The sequence below is a fragment of the Synchiropus splendidus genome, chromosome 17 (assembly GCF_027744825.2).
Source record: "Synchiropus splendidus isolate RoL2022-P1 chromosome 17, RoL_Sspl_1.0, whole genome shotgun sequence".
Lineage (NCBI taxonomy): Eukaryota > Metazoa > Chordata > Actinopteri > Syngnathiformes > Callionymidae > Synchiropus > Synchiropus splendidus.
Window position 1 is genome coordinate 12,552,970 of NC_071350.1, and position 16,694 is coordinate 12,569,663.

Below are 16,694 nucleotides of genomic sequence, written 5' to 3' on the forward strand. Positions count from 1 at the left end.
CGCGGTATGACAACAACATGCTCCGTCTCCTTGGTTACCAATATGGAGCGTTACAATATAAAATCATTTAACATACAAACGAGACCAGCGATTAAAAAAGCAATCAGTACACTATATGGTGGAAGAAAAGTTTAAGAAAATTAAGAGGCAACAAAAAAGATACTCCAAAGCAAATAACATTGTACTTAGTTATGACATTCTGAATGATGGAAATGCTACAGTCCACTACAATAGTATCCATTAAAAAGAAGAGCTAAAGTTAATTTGGTGTTACAATGGAGGTCAAAGTTAAGCTGCGGACAGAATCATCTATTTTTAGCTCGGCGACTTAGAGGATTTGATTGAAAACATCCTGCCTGTAACTACAACAGTCATGTGTGAGGTAAGCCCTTATACTTGGTCGGCACAAATAAACATCCAAGCTTCCTGTTTGCATAAATAAAGGCACTTTACTTAAAATATTGAGGGAGCCTCCAAATAAACAGACACATTTTGTAGCGCCAGGTAACACTCGATACACTCCCACAAATAAACAAAAACTCCTGACAGCCTCTTAGTGAACCATCATCTAAATAATCTGAGGTGAATCCAATTATTTGCTTTTCCTTATCCGAATTTGTGTGCAGGGTCTGCTGCTGTTCTTCATCACATCCTGCTGAACTGGAATATCCTTGACAGATTACATTTGACTGTATGAAGGAAGACTTAACTTTCACAATGTGGCAGAGAGCAGTTTAAAATTGTAACAGAGGACATGCCTTGGAAAAGCAAAAACAAAGCAAAAAAAAACAAACACTTTCCCAAAAGAAGTATTTACTGACAATTACTGTGTTTAGTTAAATATTTAATAAAGGATTCACAGACGTACGTGGTTCAAGCAGCATCATATTAATATTAATACACATTTTCCCTTCATAAAAAGTTATCTTTGTTCCCAATAATCTTGTTGTAAGCTAATGACATTCAAAGAAAAAAAGTTAAATATAGCCCCGATGCAAATGAATGAGGTTAATCCTTTTTCCTCTTCCAGTTTGGCAGCTACCTGATAGTGACCTGCAGCCGAGAGGACAGCAGAGACTCCAGGTTTTTGTGAAACTTGAGGGCTTGCGTGTGCGAGAGCGCATGTGTGTGCGACTGGTAAATGAGCCTGTAGCAGTAGCTGGTCTGGCTCAGGTCCGGATGCGAGAACTTATCGATGAGCTTCACTTGCTCCACAGTTCCCAGACTGGCTTCCCGCACCAGGGCGTGAAACTTCAGCTCTTCCCAGCTGGACCCAATCCAGAAACTGATATCAAAGCTGAAGATTTCAGGGAAGAGAGAGAAGGCATGATAGGATGTTCCTGGTGAGGGGCGGGGAGCAAATTGTTTTAAAAAGCGGGGGTCATATGACCACAGCAAGCGCCAGTCTGGGATGGAGAAGAGAACGACGGCGAGGACATCCAAATTTATAGACACGGTGACAGTAATGTCATCCCCGGAAGTCCTGGACAGCACTTTCCCAACTGAACCCATAGGATGTGCCATGAAGCTGAAGCCTCCATCCTCAGCAACAATGGAAATACCAAGGGGAGAAAGAAGCCTGTCAAACGTTTGTTCAAATAGCTTCACTGGCTCTGACTGAGAGGAAAAGACCCCTGTGAGGTGAAGCTCATGGAAAACTGGTATATTCCAGAAGTTGACCGGCAAATTCCTGAACACCAGACCGCTCATGCCGTACAAAACACAGGTGACGCCATTACATCTCCCGCTCAACTTTTCACATCCTGTAGCACTTTCGTAGTTCACATTACTCTCAGTAGCGCTCACTTTCCCGCCTTGATTTTTATTATGCAGTTCACTTAATTTAGGGATCAATGACGGCCGCAGCAAATAAAGGTCCTCATCAGGGTCCGTCGAATGCGAGCATAAAAACCTTGAGCCATCAGCAGCTTTGTTCCTCAGCGGCTTCTCAGATGGACCTCTGTGTGTGTCCTGACTGTCCAAGAGAGTAAGGTGAGCCAGCTCTGTGGCTAACAAGCTGTCAGAGTTGAAGCCTTTCTGCAGCGGATGAATCCAATAACATTGCTCACCCTCAACACCACAGTGGTTTGTTTCCCATTGTTTCGCCGTGAGTAGGAATGAATGGGACGCAGTTGTCATGGAGACAGGCCATCTTTCCCCGACCCCATCGAGAATAAAATCTTGCACCAATTTCACAGGATGGACAGAATCAGAGGCGAGAAAGTCCCTGACAAAAGACAAGAGACACAGTTAGCCAGCCCTTTTCTACTACACAACCGTCTTTACAGGCTTACCTGAACATAAAGTCACCAAGCTCTGCTGGCATGTTGAATTGGACCCTCTGTCCATCAACATCTTCCTCCAGTTTTATTACTTTAGCAGAAGCATAAGGGAGGCTGCGAGTAAACACATGAAGCAAGGCATTCTCCAGATGAAAGCCTTTGTCTTGACTCCTGTGAAAGTACAATATTGTCTCTTAGAATTAAAACGTAAACACCTAGAGCAAGGCCAGTGACAAGACAAACATATATAAATCCAAGCGCTTTATTGGGGCAGAGACAAATAACCTCTTCTAAAACCTTTGCCCAGAAGTACATCCAAATCTCACTGCGGAAATTAGTTTTCCTGGAAGAGATCATTTAAGGAGCAAAGCCATTTGTCAGTGAGGCACTAAGGCTGGATCCAGACAGAAAGAGAGGAGAGCACAGACCAAATTAGTTCTCAGTTTAGTCTTGGGGTATTTATTATTATGATTTGTATCAACTAATTTTCAGCATTGGCAAGCTACAAAATAAAATAAAAAAAATCTGATATTTTCACCCTACAATGCGGCTGCAGGATAAATGCTGCCATTAATTCGCAGACGAAGTTCTGAAAAAAACTACTGAGCCACACAGTCTTACCTGTATCCGGTGCATTTGTAGCTTTGATATTTCTCACTTTCAAATTTGTGGACGTCACTGAGGATTAGGTGAGCTTCAGCTGCCATAGCAACAACCTGCCAGCTGTTAAACCACTCGCGCCTAGGCTGGTCCACTGGTGTGCCACCCTGTCCGTTACACAGGGAGACATGAACCTCCCCTTCCTCGGCCAAAAACTGAACACAGCTGGAGGCACAAACAGAAGGAAGTTAGTGCTTACAGTTTGAACAAAATAGGATTTAGACTTTTGTATTCCTAACTGTGTACACGGTAAACCGTCATCTTTGGTGATCAGGTTGTATCTCTGCCCTCTACAGTGTATGGAAGGGCATGTTTACAAGTGATAAATACCTGAGGAAGAAGTCTTTGAGAAGTTGCCTGTTCTTTTTTACACCACTCTTTCTCCCACAGTGAGGGAAGTTAAACAGTATGCGGTCAAAAGCACAACCCCGCAGAGACGCGCACTCCTCCAGCTTAGTGCAGTCCACCTCGAAAAGCACAGCTCCTCCTGAATAATATATGAAAGGAAACAAAGTTAGGAATAAAGTTAAAAAACAACAACAACATAGGAAGGAATGTCTAGATTATCTCACCAGAGCCCTCGACGGTCTGAATGTTGTCGGCCGCCTGCTGCTGCCGCAGTGCCGCATCTTTATCCTGCAGACAAGTGGCAGTTATCCGCGTCTCCGAGGACGAGTAGAACCGCGTCAAAGCGGCAGAGAATGAAAAGTTCCCCTCTCCCACCAATAAAATCGACCTTAAATCCGACATGTTGGATTCCTTTCTATCCGCGACTTCATGAAAAGAAAATCAATGGACAAACAAGGCGATGATGCGACGCGTGAAAAAGCCACGTTTCAGTTTCATCTCTCGTCGGTCACATGTAAAATGTGTTTTGACGAATAAAATCCAGGCCAAGAAAACACAATCGCAGCTGATCGGCACATTACAGCTGACCTTCTTCGGCTCATCTGCGAATCAAAGCCGTACTTCACCTGTAGCCTGCATGTAGGCTGTGCTACAAATAAAACGACCCGGCTGGAAACAACATCGCGGAACTGATCTCAAGACACCGTAAAAAATACACTAAAAATCACAGTCTAAAAATCTATAGAGAATTCAGTACTCACCGAATAAAATAATAATCACAATAACAAGAAGAAGAATTTATAACATTCTTGATTGATATCGTAGACTAAAGTGATCATCACATCTGCATGAGAGGCGCCTAGTATGCAGCATCCAAGTCCCAGGTCTCGTCATCTTCCTTCGAATCCGTGTAAACGCGCATTTCACCTCATGTGTGCGCATCAGTTCCGCTTCTGACTATACAGCGCGTTGCTCACCTTAAAGGTAAGCGTATTTACGAGGTAAAAATCAAAGAAAATCGTGTCGACGGGAGATGATGCTAAGGTCATGCTAACTCACAGGACTGATGCACCTGCTACTGTAAACATCCTTCATCCGTGGAGGTACACGTCGCCATATGAGCCCAAGTAAAAACGAATGTTAAAATAACGGCATAACACCAGCAGTATTTCTCGATATTGCTTCTTTGGTTGCTGAGTACCTTTATCATTTATATGGACGAGTATTTATTGACTGATGCTGACGTCAATATTATTTCGAATTTATATTCTTTGTCTTACTTTTTATAGCTACCTACAGCTATTTCTATTTGAGCATTTCATATCTTTCCTTGTTCTGCTTTTACACATTTAAAACAGGGTAAAAATCTGTTATATTTGTGGGTCGTTGTATGAATGACAGTGAGCTTTGTCTTCCATTGAAATCCATTTCCCGGGGTAGGTGATACCAAGCCCTCATGGGCAGTGTTCTGGCCGTGTCTTCCGCTCCGGGCCATCAGAACTGGCCCTTCTCCACAGACCCAGCACCGTCTCGCTGGGACAATCATCCTGCTCACTGGGACAGTCCACCGCGCTGGGAGAGGAGAGATGGACGTCTCCCTAACCCCGGCAGCTTTCACTCCCTTCATAGGAGCTGCAAAGGTGTCAGCAAAAATGTTTTATATTGTTTTTTGTTTATGACCCCAACACTCATTTCACCTCTGTTTGCCCCAGATGTGTTTCCTCAACAAATTGAAGGAGTCAAGATGATTGTGAATAAAACCCTCAGCAGCTTCTTCAAGGTGAGTTCTGGACAGTATGATCATCTTGTTCAAATCTGAGAGGTGTGTCTCTGCAGGTCAGTCATGCTCTTCACCTCAGTGCTGTTAACCCTTCCTACTACCGATTCCATGTGGAGCATCTGCAGTCTGATGATTACAGCAAGGACAAGGTCAGATATGACTGCTGCCGTCACTTAAATGTCGACAACCGTACTCAAACGTCGTCCCCCCAGGATGCTCCCGCGTTGATCGGCGAAATGGATTCTTCAGGGAGTCTGAATGCTCATGCTTTGTTGCACCTCACGGAGAGAGTACGGGCCAGAACCGTGTTCCAGGTATCCTGATTTGATTTGTTTAATTCACTTGATCTGCTGCAAACAACTTGTATTGTGTTTCAGACGCAGCAGTCTCAGTTTGTAACGTGGCAGTTTGAAACCGAATACAGAGGAAACGACTTCACTGCGGCTGTGACCGTCGCTAACCCAGACATCCTGAGAGAGTCAGGTAGGTGGTGTGAGAGTTTATCTTTATCTTATCGATCTTTCTGTCCCTTTTTTTACTTCCATTTTTCTTTCTGAAGTTGGTTGTTTACTAACATAAAATCGAATTAATCATCAACTCTCTGTTTCAAACCTAGTCATTCTTGTGGCACACTTCCTGCAAAGTGTCTCTTCCGGTCTGGTGTTGGGTGGAGAGCTGGTCTACCACAGAGGAAGGGCAGAGGAGGGCGGAATCCTCACCTTGGCTGGACAGTACACCAGTATGAATATTTTAATACTTTTTTGCCCTCAGTTTTTTGTTGTAATCGTGACTCTTGTCCAGGACCCAACTGGACAGCGACGCTGAACGCTGGGAAAGGAGGTGCACATGCCAGCTACTATCACAGAGCTAACAAACAGGTATGAGAATGTTCAACCAAGCTGAAGCCTCTGTCTGGTGCACCAGGTAACTGCCCTGTCTGGTTGCCAGATCCAAGTAGGGGTTGAGTTCGAAGCCAGCACTAGGACGCAGGAAACAACCACTTCACTTGGCTACCAGATGGAGCTCCCAGAAGCTAATATGGTCTTCAGAGGTAAATGTAGGGATGTTGTTTGGAGTGTAGCGCAAAGGTATGTGACATTGCCGCTTGTGTTTCCAGGAATGGTAAACAGCCGATGTATAATAGGAGGAGTACTGGAGAAGCGACTGACTCCACTTCCTGCCACCCTCATCATGGGCGCTTTTGTAAACCACCGTGGTGACAAACTGCAAGTGGGTCTGGGTGTCAACGTGGGCTAGTCCTCCACCGTCTCTGCCGAGGCGTCGCCAGAAACACCAAATTCCGCCCAGAGATGCACAGTACTGATGAAACCATGACTGGGATATTTGTTGTGACTGTTTGGGTCTTGAACACCAAACTGTTTACAGCAGTCTACCTCTTCACATTGAGGTGATTTTTTTTAAAAGGTTATAACAATTGAATGCATATTGCCTTCTGGAAAAATATTACTGCATAAACCTTTTTTATAAATATAAATAAAACCTTATCATAAATATATTATAACATTTTATTTGAGCACAAATGCTTTGCTTCACAGCGTTCAAACCAGAATTCATGTATTTCAAATGTAATAATGTAACTCTACTGGTAGACTTTGACCAAGACGAGGAGATTTTTATGCATCATATTGAAATATATGATGCGTATGAGTATATGTTTAAGTGTTTCTGCTCCATTTAAAGTCCTGCGGAAGGCAGAGATGACTGAAAGCATGTGATCGACATCTGTATGAAACCTGCAACATTTTTTTCTGCCTCAGGTCCTTTGCAGTCCTGACTGACTTTTCGGTGTTGCACATGTTAACCCTGCTACGTGTGGATGAGACATGAATGTGAACTACTGTATTTTTGACTCTATTTATTAAACAAAATAACATTTGTACTACATTAAACTGCCTCATGTGGTATGCGTGTTTATGAAACAACACATTTTTTAAACAGAAAGCTATATATCAGTGGGATTTGGACCCTTTTTTTGTGTTTTGAAAACTTTTAACTTTAAGTATTTAACGTATATTACAAATAGGATGTGTAAAGTGTGGCCATGGAAAACGGGCAAATTTTAATTGTAAAAAATAAAGACGTCATCTACAATTTATTCCTGAAAAAAGAGATGACATTTTGTTATTCATGAGCAATGAGTGTGATTTTGGCTTAAAATAAATAAAGCAATAAATCACGGCTAGTTAACTTATTTAATATATAAAAAAAGACATCAAAAAACATTTCTACACTGTACAGTCATAAATACAGATATATTCAAATACGAGGTCTTTGTCTGTAAACATTGTTTGTTGAGGCTGACAAATGTTGCTGCAGTCACTTTTCCCTAAAAAAGGAAAAGAATCCTTTGGCTCCTTCGCCCTTCACTCGCAGAGATTTGCTTCTCTGTAGTCCCTGAGTGTTCTCTCTCTCCCGCTCCTGTTCCTTCTGGCGCTCCTCCTCCCTCTGCTGCACCTGCTGGTTGATCACCAGTCGCATGTCCTCCTGAAACATTAGTGACGCCCATGAGCAATGCAATATTGCGTCACATTATGACAGAAAGCAGAGGCGAAGACTTAAATAGTATCACCTCATGTTTATCAATTATGTTGCATCTTTTCACTATATTTTCATCTATACCAGTAAGAGGACGCTCACCTGCCAGGCGTCAAGCTCTTGTGACAGCGCCACTTTGTGTCTGATGGTGTTGAGCAGCTGTTGGGTCAGTGATTCTTTTTCCTGCCGAACTGTTGCCAAATCACTTTCCAAAGAACTAGACAAAGTGACAAAGTTACTAGGGGAAGACAGGAGGGCATTTGTGATCGAAGTTGAGATTGAAAAGAAGATTTGAAAGATCATGTTGGTACCTATAACTTGGCTTTCCTGGACTGTTTCTGAATGGCTTGAGTTCCTCCTGTAACGCTTCTAGTTCTTCCTGCTGAGACTTGAGCTGCAAGAGTGACAGGAAAAGTTTATTTCTCTAGTTATTATTTGCTCATTAGGCAAAGCAAATATTGTCACGTGCGTGTGGTGTGTGTTCATCCCTGCGGCTGCTCTTACTCCACACTCTTGAAGTTCAGTACTGGAACAAAATTTCCTTCGATTTCACGTTCTATTGCTCATTCAATCATCTCAAATAAATTGATTTATTTTCTTATATGAGGAAGTGGACATGTCCATTCATCTCATGCTCAAACTAGAGTCACCACTCTAAGATAATGGGTTACATATATGCTATCAGCTATCAGTTATATATACGGTGGTACCTTGGTTTTCGAACGTCCTGGACTTCGGACAAATCAGAGTTCGAACAAAAATTTCGAGATTTTTTGGCTTCTGATTTCGAACAAAAATCCAGAACTCGAACGCCCCCAAAAAAAGCCGGAAAAAACATGACGTGCACGGACCGATCAGCTGACCCACGACGCGCTTTGGTATTGTGTATAACGCAGCCTTTGTATGCAGACGTGTCCCGTTAGCTACATTTACTGACTGTTTCCTCTTCATATTGAGGTGTAAAACCTTTCCTGTCTCCACACTGGACCGTGGTAGAGTGTCACAGGGGAGCTTGGTTTATGACTTTGTCACAGCCAAACTCTGCACATTCAGAGCTGGACACGCACCGGGCACCTCTTCACTTCTGGAGAGACGTCACTCACTCGACAATCCCTCCCACATGCAGCGGCCACACACATAGAGGAACAGCGCACCTGCAGCAGACACTCTACATTCACTCCAACAAAAGACTATTTTAAGGCTAGGAACGCATCATTTCTTTTTCCATTAATTGTAATGGGAAAAATCGATTCAGATTTCGAACAAATAGTTTCTCCAACGGCCGTCTGGAACGGATGGTGGTCGAGAACCGAGGTACCACTGTAATGTATATATTGATTTTGGATTTTTTTTTATATCACATTAGTGGTTGCTGGTCTTATTTTTTTATTTTTTATTATTATTATTGTTATTATTATTATTATTATTATTATTATTATTATTATTATTATTATGCTGTTACTGCACAATTAATTTCCAATTACAAAAGCAAAGAATTGTGCGTTGTGAAAGGTCGGTACAATTACACTCCAAATTGAATGAAACATCAATATATATGATCATAATACTGGCACAGACCTGCTCCTTAAGTGATTGTATTTCTTCATCTCGTGTTTGCAGAACACTGGAGTGAGCCAGAAGAGCCTCTGCAGCCTGGAGACAAAACCGTTACAGTCAGTTGTGGCATCTTATTGAAGAGATATAAAGTCATATGTTCGGTTCATATTTTTGATAATGTATATGTATAAAGCATTTAGAGTTTGCTGGATGCAAAGGTTAGTGTTTTAATGGCAGGCTGATGTGTTAGTGTAACACTGAGGATTCTGGTGTGTGTGTGTGTGTGTGTACCTGGGATTGCTGAATCTCACTAAGCAGCGACATTGGATGTGTGTTTGTACTGTCCAGGATGTTTTCCTCTCCCAGGTTCATTGCTTTTTGCTGCAGGGAGCGATTCAAAGATCGCAGCTCAAACACAACCCCTTGCTCCTGCTCTATCTACACATGCAGAGGGACATGCCCAAAACAGAAAAGCAGAATATTGTTCTTAGTATTGTTAGTGATCGAGTGTTAGTGCTCAGCTCACAGTCTGGCTTTGTCGCCCTCCATCCAAAAATGCGTTCTCACCTCAGATTCTTTCTCTCTCAGTTTCACCTGCAGGTCTAACACTCGTTCTCTCAGCCCCTCGCGTTCCACACGCACTCTGTCAACGTCATCCTGAGTCGCTTTTAGCTGTGCGTCCATGTGCGCTAGTCGCTCCGACAATACCCTGTTCTGTACAGCAGGGAACGACACAAACAAATACATCAAAAAAAGAGTCATCAACACAAAATGCACCTACACAACTTTTTAAATAGTTTGTTCATTGTATGTTTTGTTTATATATATATACCTGTATACACATGCTATTTTAAACTATATATATATATATAGTTTAAAATAGCATGTGTGTGTGTATATATATATATATATATATATATATATATATATATATATATATATATATATGCCTTACATTTACTTTTTTTTTACATATAATACATTTTAGTTAAAACTTTCTCAGTACTATTATTGTGTATTTTAAATAAATGCGCCTGCGATTTGAGCACAATACCACTAGTAACCACTAGATGGTAAAGTTTCTCCTGTTACCCGATATTAAGGGGCAAAACAAGTGCCACCAAGATGAGATGACCATTTGACTCTACAACAGTTCAAGTGAGTGTATAATAATTCAATTTAATAATCATCATGGTTCACTTCTCAAACTGTTGGGGACGTGTTTATACCTCTGCTTGGATGTTGTCCAACTGTGTGGAGCTTATACTTCTGCTGAATGAAGAGTCTTCCATCTCTTCTCGAAGGGACCGGAGCTCAGTCCTCAGCGTGTGCTCCAGAGTCACAGCCTGTGACGGCGAAAGGTGGAAACGGTGAGACGGGTTTTTGTTCAATTAGTGACACCAATGATACTCAAGAAACCTGTTCTTCTGCATTGCTGCAGCCTGGAATGAAACACCACTCACACCAACGCAGACTTCACAAATACTTGAACGTACATCACACATGCTATTTTAAACTCGATTACATCATCACGTAGTTGAGGGATTCTCAAACAGTTATACCCAACTGCTTCAGTCATATTTACAGTTGCCATGACGCTCTTGACTCATCTGAACTCTAACCTCTGCTAGCTGCTCGACCAGCCGCTGGTTATGATTGGCCAACTGCGTCAGCTGCTCGCTCTCATCCTTCCGTCTGTCCCGGCCACTGCTCTGATGTCTCTCCAGCTCTGCCCTCAAGGCCGCCAAGTCTCCGTTCAGCTCAGCTTCCCTCTGTCCGGATGCCAGTTCGTTCATCTCCAGCTTCCTCATGAGCACATGCTTCTCCTGCTGCAAAACCTGTGACACATATGTTGTATGAGCCATCGAAAGTTCAAAGGTAATGCTTATGAAAAATGTCTGAAAATGCTTGGCGTAAAATTGCCAAAAAAAAATTCTTTCAAGTTACATTTAGAAGAGATAAAAAGTGTGCGCAAGTTAACTCTGCAGTACGATAAAATTAGATTATACATCACCCCCAAGGCGAAATGCATCTGCTCTGTCAGACATTTTGAAACAAACATTTTTAATTCTAAATGTCAATCTTTATTATGTTGCGCAACTACTGGCAGTCAAACCAACCGCACACGAAAATACATATTGTGAGTAAACTTTGTGATCAACTTTGAGACCTTTAAAAACTTCTGAGGAAGGTGGTGGTTGTGGCCTGTGGTGATCGGACGGAAACAAGACATTCACGCTGCTTCAACTTCCCACAGTGCAAAGCAGCACCTCCACTCCACCTGATGACCTTAGCTCTGTCAACTGTTTGCAATGTGACAAATGTTAATCAAAGGTTCCTCATACCTCCACCTCTCTGTCTCTTTGCTCTAGAGAAGCAGCTAGCTCCTCGTTCTTCTCCAGCAAAGCCTGGCCCAGCTCCGCAGCCAGGATCAAGTCCGTCTCTATCCCTCCTCCGCTGTCGATGCTGTCCGGCGACGGCGTCGAAGAGGAGAGGGCGAAGAGCGAGGAGGATGAGGAGAGAGCGAAGAAGGGGTCCTCCAGGCTGGGTGAGGGCAGGCTGCTTTTCCTGGTGGTAAACATTCTCGAGCTGGCCTGAATCTGGAAGGCTTTCAACTCCGATAAGCAGATGGTTGTTTACAAAATAAGTCAAGAGTTCTCGTGTTTCGGCATGAATGTAGTCGTCCAGAAACTTGTTTGGATCCTGACTGACCAGAAAAGAGACATAAAAATTAAAACGGTGTCTGGAAATCTGGAATGTACAGAAACAAACGTGCATATTTGTTTTTCAGTAACATAATCTCACATGACTCTTTTGTCTGGCAGCAGCTTTTGTGTGAGTGACCGAAATACCAGCTCCCCTATTATCCCCTATAATGGTGTTTTGCTCCTCTCCCGAGATGCCAGGAGTATTATTCCCTGATATGTTCACTGGAATGTTTAAAACAACTGATGTATATATTTCCCCTCAGCTAATCCATTCAGGAAGTCGCACCACAACAAAGGCCACGCTGTCTGATGCAGTTATTTATAGCTGAAGATCGAGCCACTTGTTAAACACTTGTTTAAACTCACCTCAGGACAAAGAAGTTTTGATACCCATAATAGCTTCACACAAACATTCCATTTATATCAGTACATTTGATAGCGCAACCTAAAAGGTGACACAAAAGATATTTGTTTTAATGTCCAAGCTCCTTTTTAAAACTATTTTTCTGTCGTATTATAAACTGACATCACACTTCACTCAGCTTGTATAAGTATACTGGATAACAATCACCACAAAAACCCTGATAATTATAGAAATTATCTTTGGTAGTTAGAATGTAACCAGTAGTCGATGTTACTGAGAAGACTTAAAGCTACTTATGAACAGAAAAACGCTTTGTTTGGAGCAGCAACATATTTTTTTTGACATTTTACATTAAATAAACTCCCCTTACGTTACTTATACAAATGAAGTAGATCCAATCCTGGGACTTTTTTAGTTGTTTGTAAGCATTTTAACTCTCTATTTCCTCCTGCAGTTCATGTCACAACTTTATTCTACAAGCTAATGTCTCATCTTATAACAATACAACAACTACTTTTAGGATCTTCAGTGGTCTAAGAACAGCTACTTTCCAATTGAGATGGTTATTTATTTTAATTCCTTCAAACATTACCCTTGTTCAGTCATTTATTTAGCTCCAGCCTTGTGTTTGTGGCTCTTACTTTGTATTAGATAATGATGTTTAATAACTGTGATGAACCCGACACAGCTCAGCTGCTGACCAAATGAAAAACCAATGTGAAATTTGTAAAGTCTATTTTTAAGGAACAAAAACAAAGTGTCCTACCTGGCAGCCCAGCGCTAACTTCCAGTCGACAGGTAGCCTTCCTGTTTGGTGAGTGTGTTTGCTCAAGGGAGACTGGGCTGGTTTCCTTGACAGTGGAAACATACAGTATGTAAACTCAGCTGAGGCTCCACCTCTTGATCTAGAAAGATATGAAGAGGGAGGAACAGAGAGGTGAAGAATGAGAGGATTGAAGGAGAATCTTCTCTGACACCTAGTGGCTGAACAAAAAAAAACAGATTTATTCCTCATGCTTATTTGTTGATACAGTTTCTGTGGAGGTGGAAAGAGGTGAAGTCTGGTCACAAGCAGTGGACTGTCTGCTCAGACCCCTCCTCCACATCTTCCCCCGTCCTGTTTACCGACTTGACAGCTTTGAAAAGGCCTCTGTGTGAGTGTGTTCATGTATGAGTAAGGAGGGGGGGCAAAGAAGAGGGCTCGAATCACTGCTCCTCCTCAGAAACAAACAGGAGGAAACTCATTGCAGGCTTCAGAGAAAAGTATCACGGCAGACATGACTCGCACCCTTTGGTTCAGTTTGCTCTCGCTGCTTTTGTTGCCATCGTCTGACGCTGGAAGAGAGATGCCCAAACTGAGTGACAAGAAACTTTGTGCCGACTCAGAATGCAGCTGTAAGTAAAACTAACTTTCTGTCAACTGGGACTCGATCGACGTCATTTCAGGATTTACTTTTCAAATGACCCCCTCAGATCCCATCCTGATGGCCCGTGCACTGCAGGACTACTACCCTGGAGACTGCAGGTTCATCCCCATCAGACAGGGACAGCTGGTTTATGTCTATGCAATGCTGAAGGACAGAGGGAACCTCTTCTGGGCTGGCAGCGTACGTGCAAAATGTGCTATTTAACTCTGCAAATCTGATCTTGACGCCTGCTTGAATCGCTTAGGTTCAAGACTCTTACTATGGACAGCAGGAGGCTCGCATCGGTCACTTCCCAAGCAGTGTAGTTGAGGAGACACACGCTCTCATGCCTGCCACCACTGAAGTGAAGACAACTGTGGGTGAACGCAGATACACACTCACTCTTGAGTTACACATTTAGTTTTTCAAATATAAAGTAAAGCTTATCATTCATACTCATCTGCACCTTAAACATAGCATCCTTTCTCTGCTAATACAAGTAGTATGTTTCTCTCATAATTCAATATGTCACTTATATTCTCACACAATATAATAAACAATGATGCTGAAGTGCTATCACTATAGCCACTAGATAGCTCCACAGAACTATTGAACAGTTTGATGTTACCACTCCCTAATGGTCAGGACTGCGGACTGAAATGTAAAATGGCATCAAGCCGAGGACTTGCTGAATAAAACACCAAAAATAGGCAAGTGAGGCTTGTTTTCAGTTTATTTAAGTTATTGTTTGAAATTATTTTAATCTGAAGCTAGTATTGTATTTCATGTATTTTTATTTTCAGGCATATTTATAAATGGAGTGGAATATGCGTCTTATGAATAAGTGACATTTGCAAAGAGGCCTTTATTATTTTATCCTCTTCAAACTAGCTAGCAAGTGGCTTGAACCAGGAAGGAAAGAGACTTTTTGATTTTTTATAAAACACAACGCTCAGGTAACACTGATAAAATTTGTGTATAATGATATTGAGTCATAAGGAAACTTTAGGAGACTTTATAGTTTCAGTACCACATGTTGTCTTAAAAACACATTGGTAATTTTAACCTGGTAATCTTGCTGTACTTAATGATCTTAACTTCTTGTTCGTTAATTGTGCTCATGATTTATGCAATTTTATAATATACACAAGTCTAACTTTTTATTGTAATTTTTAATCCACAGAAATGGGACTTCTATTGTTTCTGAGTTTCTGGTGTGGATCAATGGGATTGCTGCATGCAACACAACTACTTGCAATAGTTGCACCACCCATTTTGTTTATTTTGCTTGTTATGTTAATTCTGTTCCCTGCAAAATGAGGTCAGTTATGTAGTGTGTGCTGTTCTTATCATAACCAATGCTGCCAGTCTCAAATAAAACAGTGACAGACATTTGGGTTGGACATTTATTTATTATTTTTGTAACGTGCCTGGGGGGTGTCGATAAGAGAGACTGAAAGAGGGGTAACACTTCATCCACGCGTCTTCTTGGTCTCGATCTTCGCCCTGTTCCCAAGCACACATACATATTTGCACACAGACACGAGCATATGCAGACACAGCCTTAGCAGCTCAGAAGCTCTGCCCCTCGAAAGGAGCCCAGTGATCCAAGATTCCTTCCAGCTTGTCCCCCCCTCTCTCTTTCTCTCACCTGGTCCCATGTCTGCTGCCAGCTGTTTTTGAACGACAGTATGTGCTTTCAGAGTGTTCCTTTCTACACACACATATGAAGCAGTGATTCAGTCTTCCACACCCCCCAGTGCACGGTTCTATAAATACAATGGTTTTTGATAGTAGAAGCTTTCTTCCTCGTAAACTAAAATCTGCCGCAAATTAGCTTGTGATTAGCTGGTTTAATCGACAACAATGATGATCTACAAGGGCAAGTGCAGCTATACTCATCACTATATCAGTCAAATTAGATGGATTAATAAATATCATTATTGGTTTAGTTCTGTTAAGATTACCGTCACAATCGCAATTTAAAATGGCGTGTGGGACGCCTTCGATCTTTGTCGCTTAATAGCACTTGACCTTGCAGAAATCCATCATGGTCCTACGCGTACATAAATTAAATGTGTAACAGGTTAAAAACTAAACCAAGCAGCTTCAGGTTAGTATTCTTCCAGGTGTGAGGCTCAGCTCTACATCTTCTGCTTTGCTGGTCCTTCTTCACAGGATATTGGAATATTGCGGTCCGGGCCGGGGGAAGCCCAGGGAGCAGTGATAGTCATCACACCGTCATACGACAGTGTGGAGGTGATGTCAGCACAGGAGACCCCACTTGGAAGACGGTACTTCCTCATGAACTCTCTTGAAACAAAGCCATGATCATCCTGGGAACAAGACACGAGTCACTGTGCGATCAGCACGGACGCTTCCAAGTCATTTATAGAACACAACTGACCTGTCTGGCTTCATGTTTGGCATGTATTGAGAGGAATTCATCATTGTAGTTGACGGACAGCTCCTCAGGTGAGAAGTGCTTCACGTCCAGATAAATGACGTAGCGATCCTTTTCCAAACGCATCTACGCGAACAAAAAGCAATGAGAAATCACTTCACAGTTGAAGTTCGCTACATCTACATCACTCTCCCTGACTCTAAACTCAGAGGTTATTGGGCTTCATTTACCTCGCCACTTCCATTGTCTGGCCAGTTGAACCAGCGCATATACGCCGGACGCACCCACGGGTAGGACCACGGAAAGGGCCAGATCATTGGCCAATCCTGCACTGGTTCTGCCATGGACATGTCGGAGACGCGACGTCCGTAGGCCCGACGGTACCAGGGATACTGGATTGGGATATCCATGAGGAGATTCAGGTAGAGTTAATGGTGAGTATCCAAGGCAGGTTGGGCTCAGATGAGTACTGCTGTGCTTCACGTCGGCATTTATATAGACCATTCCCCTCCCTTCCTCTGTGTCCAAAATCTCGCCTGCCCCTCTACCCACCATAACATCCCATGCCCACTTCCATAGAAGCCTTGCCAACGTGCTGATCTTTCTGGAAACAATGATGTCAACAGTTT

At 42.4% G+C, this 16,694-nt stretch overlaps 5 protein-coding genes across 13 annotated transcripts; 2 read left to right on the forward strand and 3 right to left on the reverse strand.

Annotated features, from left to right (window-relative positions):
* Positions 1–73: 73 nt before the first annotated feature.
* On the reverse strand, positions 74–4,400 carry fdxacb1 (ferredoxin-fold anticodon binding domain containing 1). Of its 2 annotated transcripts, XM_053846328.1 has the most exons (6): positions 4,350–4,400; positions 3,515–3,578; positions 3,273–3,429; positions 2,904–3,107; positions 2,295–2,453; positions 74–2,227 (listed from the first exon to the last, which is right to left on the reverse strand). In XM_053846328.1, the coding sequence occupies exons 1-6, from the start codon at positions 4,383–4,385 to the stop codon at positions 1,039–1,041; spliced, it is 1,809 nt and encodes a 602-aa protein (XP_053702303.1). In that variant the 5' UTR covers positions 4,386–4,400; the 3' UTR covers positions 74–1,038. The 2 variants fall into 2 exon arrangements, with proteins under 2 accessions (XP_053702303.1, XP_053702302.1); XM_053846327.1 differs by lacking the exon at positions 4,350–4,400 and having other exon boundaries at positions 118–2,227; positions 3,515–3,921.
* si:dkey-71l1.1 (uncharacterized protein LOC569883 homolog) lies at positions 4,020–6,622 on the forward strand. 5 transcript variants are annotated; one of them, XM_053846334.1, is made up of 11 exons: positions 4,020–4,274; positions 4,352–4,393; positions 4,731–4,930; positions 5,003–5,070; positions 5,127–5,219; positions 5,283–5,384; positions 5,448–5,553; positions 5,687–5,809; positions 5,872–5,948; positions 6,019–6,121; positions 6,188–6,622. In XM_053846334.1, exons 3-11 carry the CDS (start codon positions 4,747–4,749, stop codon positions 6,325–6,327), a joined length of 996 nt encoding a protein of 331 aa, XP_053702309.1. In that variant the 5' UTR covers positions 4,020–4,274; positions 4,352–4,393; positions 4,731–4,746; the 3' UTR covers positions 6,328–6,622. The 5 variants fall into 5 exon arrangements, with proteins under 5 accessions (XP_053702309.1, XP_053702307.1, XP_053702308.1 ...); XM_053846332.1 differs by having other exon boundaries at positions 4,352–4,930; XM_053846333.1 differs by lacking the exon at positions 4,352–4,393 and having other exon boundaries at positions 4,024–4,274.
* A 653-nt stretch (positions 6,623–7,275) lies between these two features.
* bicdl2 (BICD family like cargo adaptor 2) lies at positions 7,276–13,127 on the reverse strand. 4 transcript variants are annotated; one of them, XM_053847542.1, is made up of 10 exons: positions 13,022–13,127; positions 11,529–11,890; positions 10,806–11,021; positions 10,413–10,529; positions 9,751–9,897; positions 9,475–9,621; positions 9,205–9,279; positions 7,938–8,020; positions 7,729–7,843; positions 7,276–7,575 (listed from the first exon to the last, which is right to left on the reverse strand). In XM_053847542.1, the coding sequence occupies exons 2-10, from the start codon at positions 11,763–11,765 to the stop codon at positions 7,408–7,410; spliced, it is 1,305 nt and encodes a 434-aa protein (XP_053703517.1). In that variant the 5' UTR covers positions 11,766–11,890; positions 13,022–13,127; the 3' UTR covers positions 7,276–7,407. The 4 variants fall into 4 exon arrangements, with proteins under 4 accessions (XP_053703517.1, XP_053703518.1, XP_053703519.1 ...); XM_053847543.1 differs by having other exon boundaries at positions 11,529–11,886; positions 13,022–13,093; XM_053847544.1 differs by lacking the exon at positions 9,475–9,621.
* Positions 13,128–13,398: 271 nt separating this feature from the next.
* Positions 13,399–15,051, forward strand: mia (MIA SH3 domain containing). The gene is made up of 4 exons (XM_053847490.1): positions 13,399–13,650; positions 13,729–13,862; positions 13,927–14,037; positions 14,845–15,051. Exons 1-4 carry the CDS (start codon positions 13,533–13,535, stop codon positions 14,866–14,868), a joined length of 387 nt encoding a protein of 128 aa, XP_053703465.1. The 5' UTR covers positions 13,399–13,532; the 3' UTR covers positions 14,869–15,051.
* On the reverse strand, positions 15,032–16,521 carry LOC128748581 (alpha-crystallin A chain-like). Its single transcript, XM_053847489.1, has 3 exons — positions 16,296–16,521; positions 16,069–16,191; positions 15,032–15,997 (listed from the first exon to the last, which is right to left on the reverse strand). Exons 1-3 carry the CDS (start codon positions 16,473–16,475, stop codon positions 15,806–15,808), a joined length of 495 nt encoding a protein of 164 aa, XP_053703464.1. The 5' UTR covers positions 16,476–16,521; the 3' UTR covers positions 15,032–15,805.
* Between the last annotated feature and the right edge of the window lie 173 nt (positions 16,522–16,694).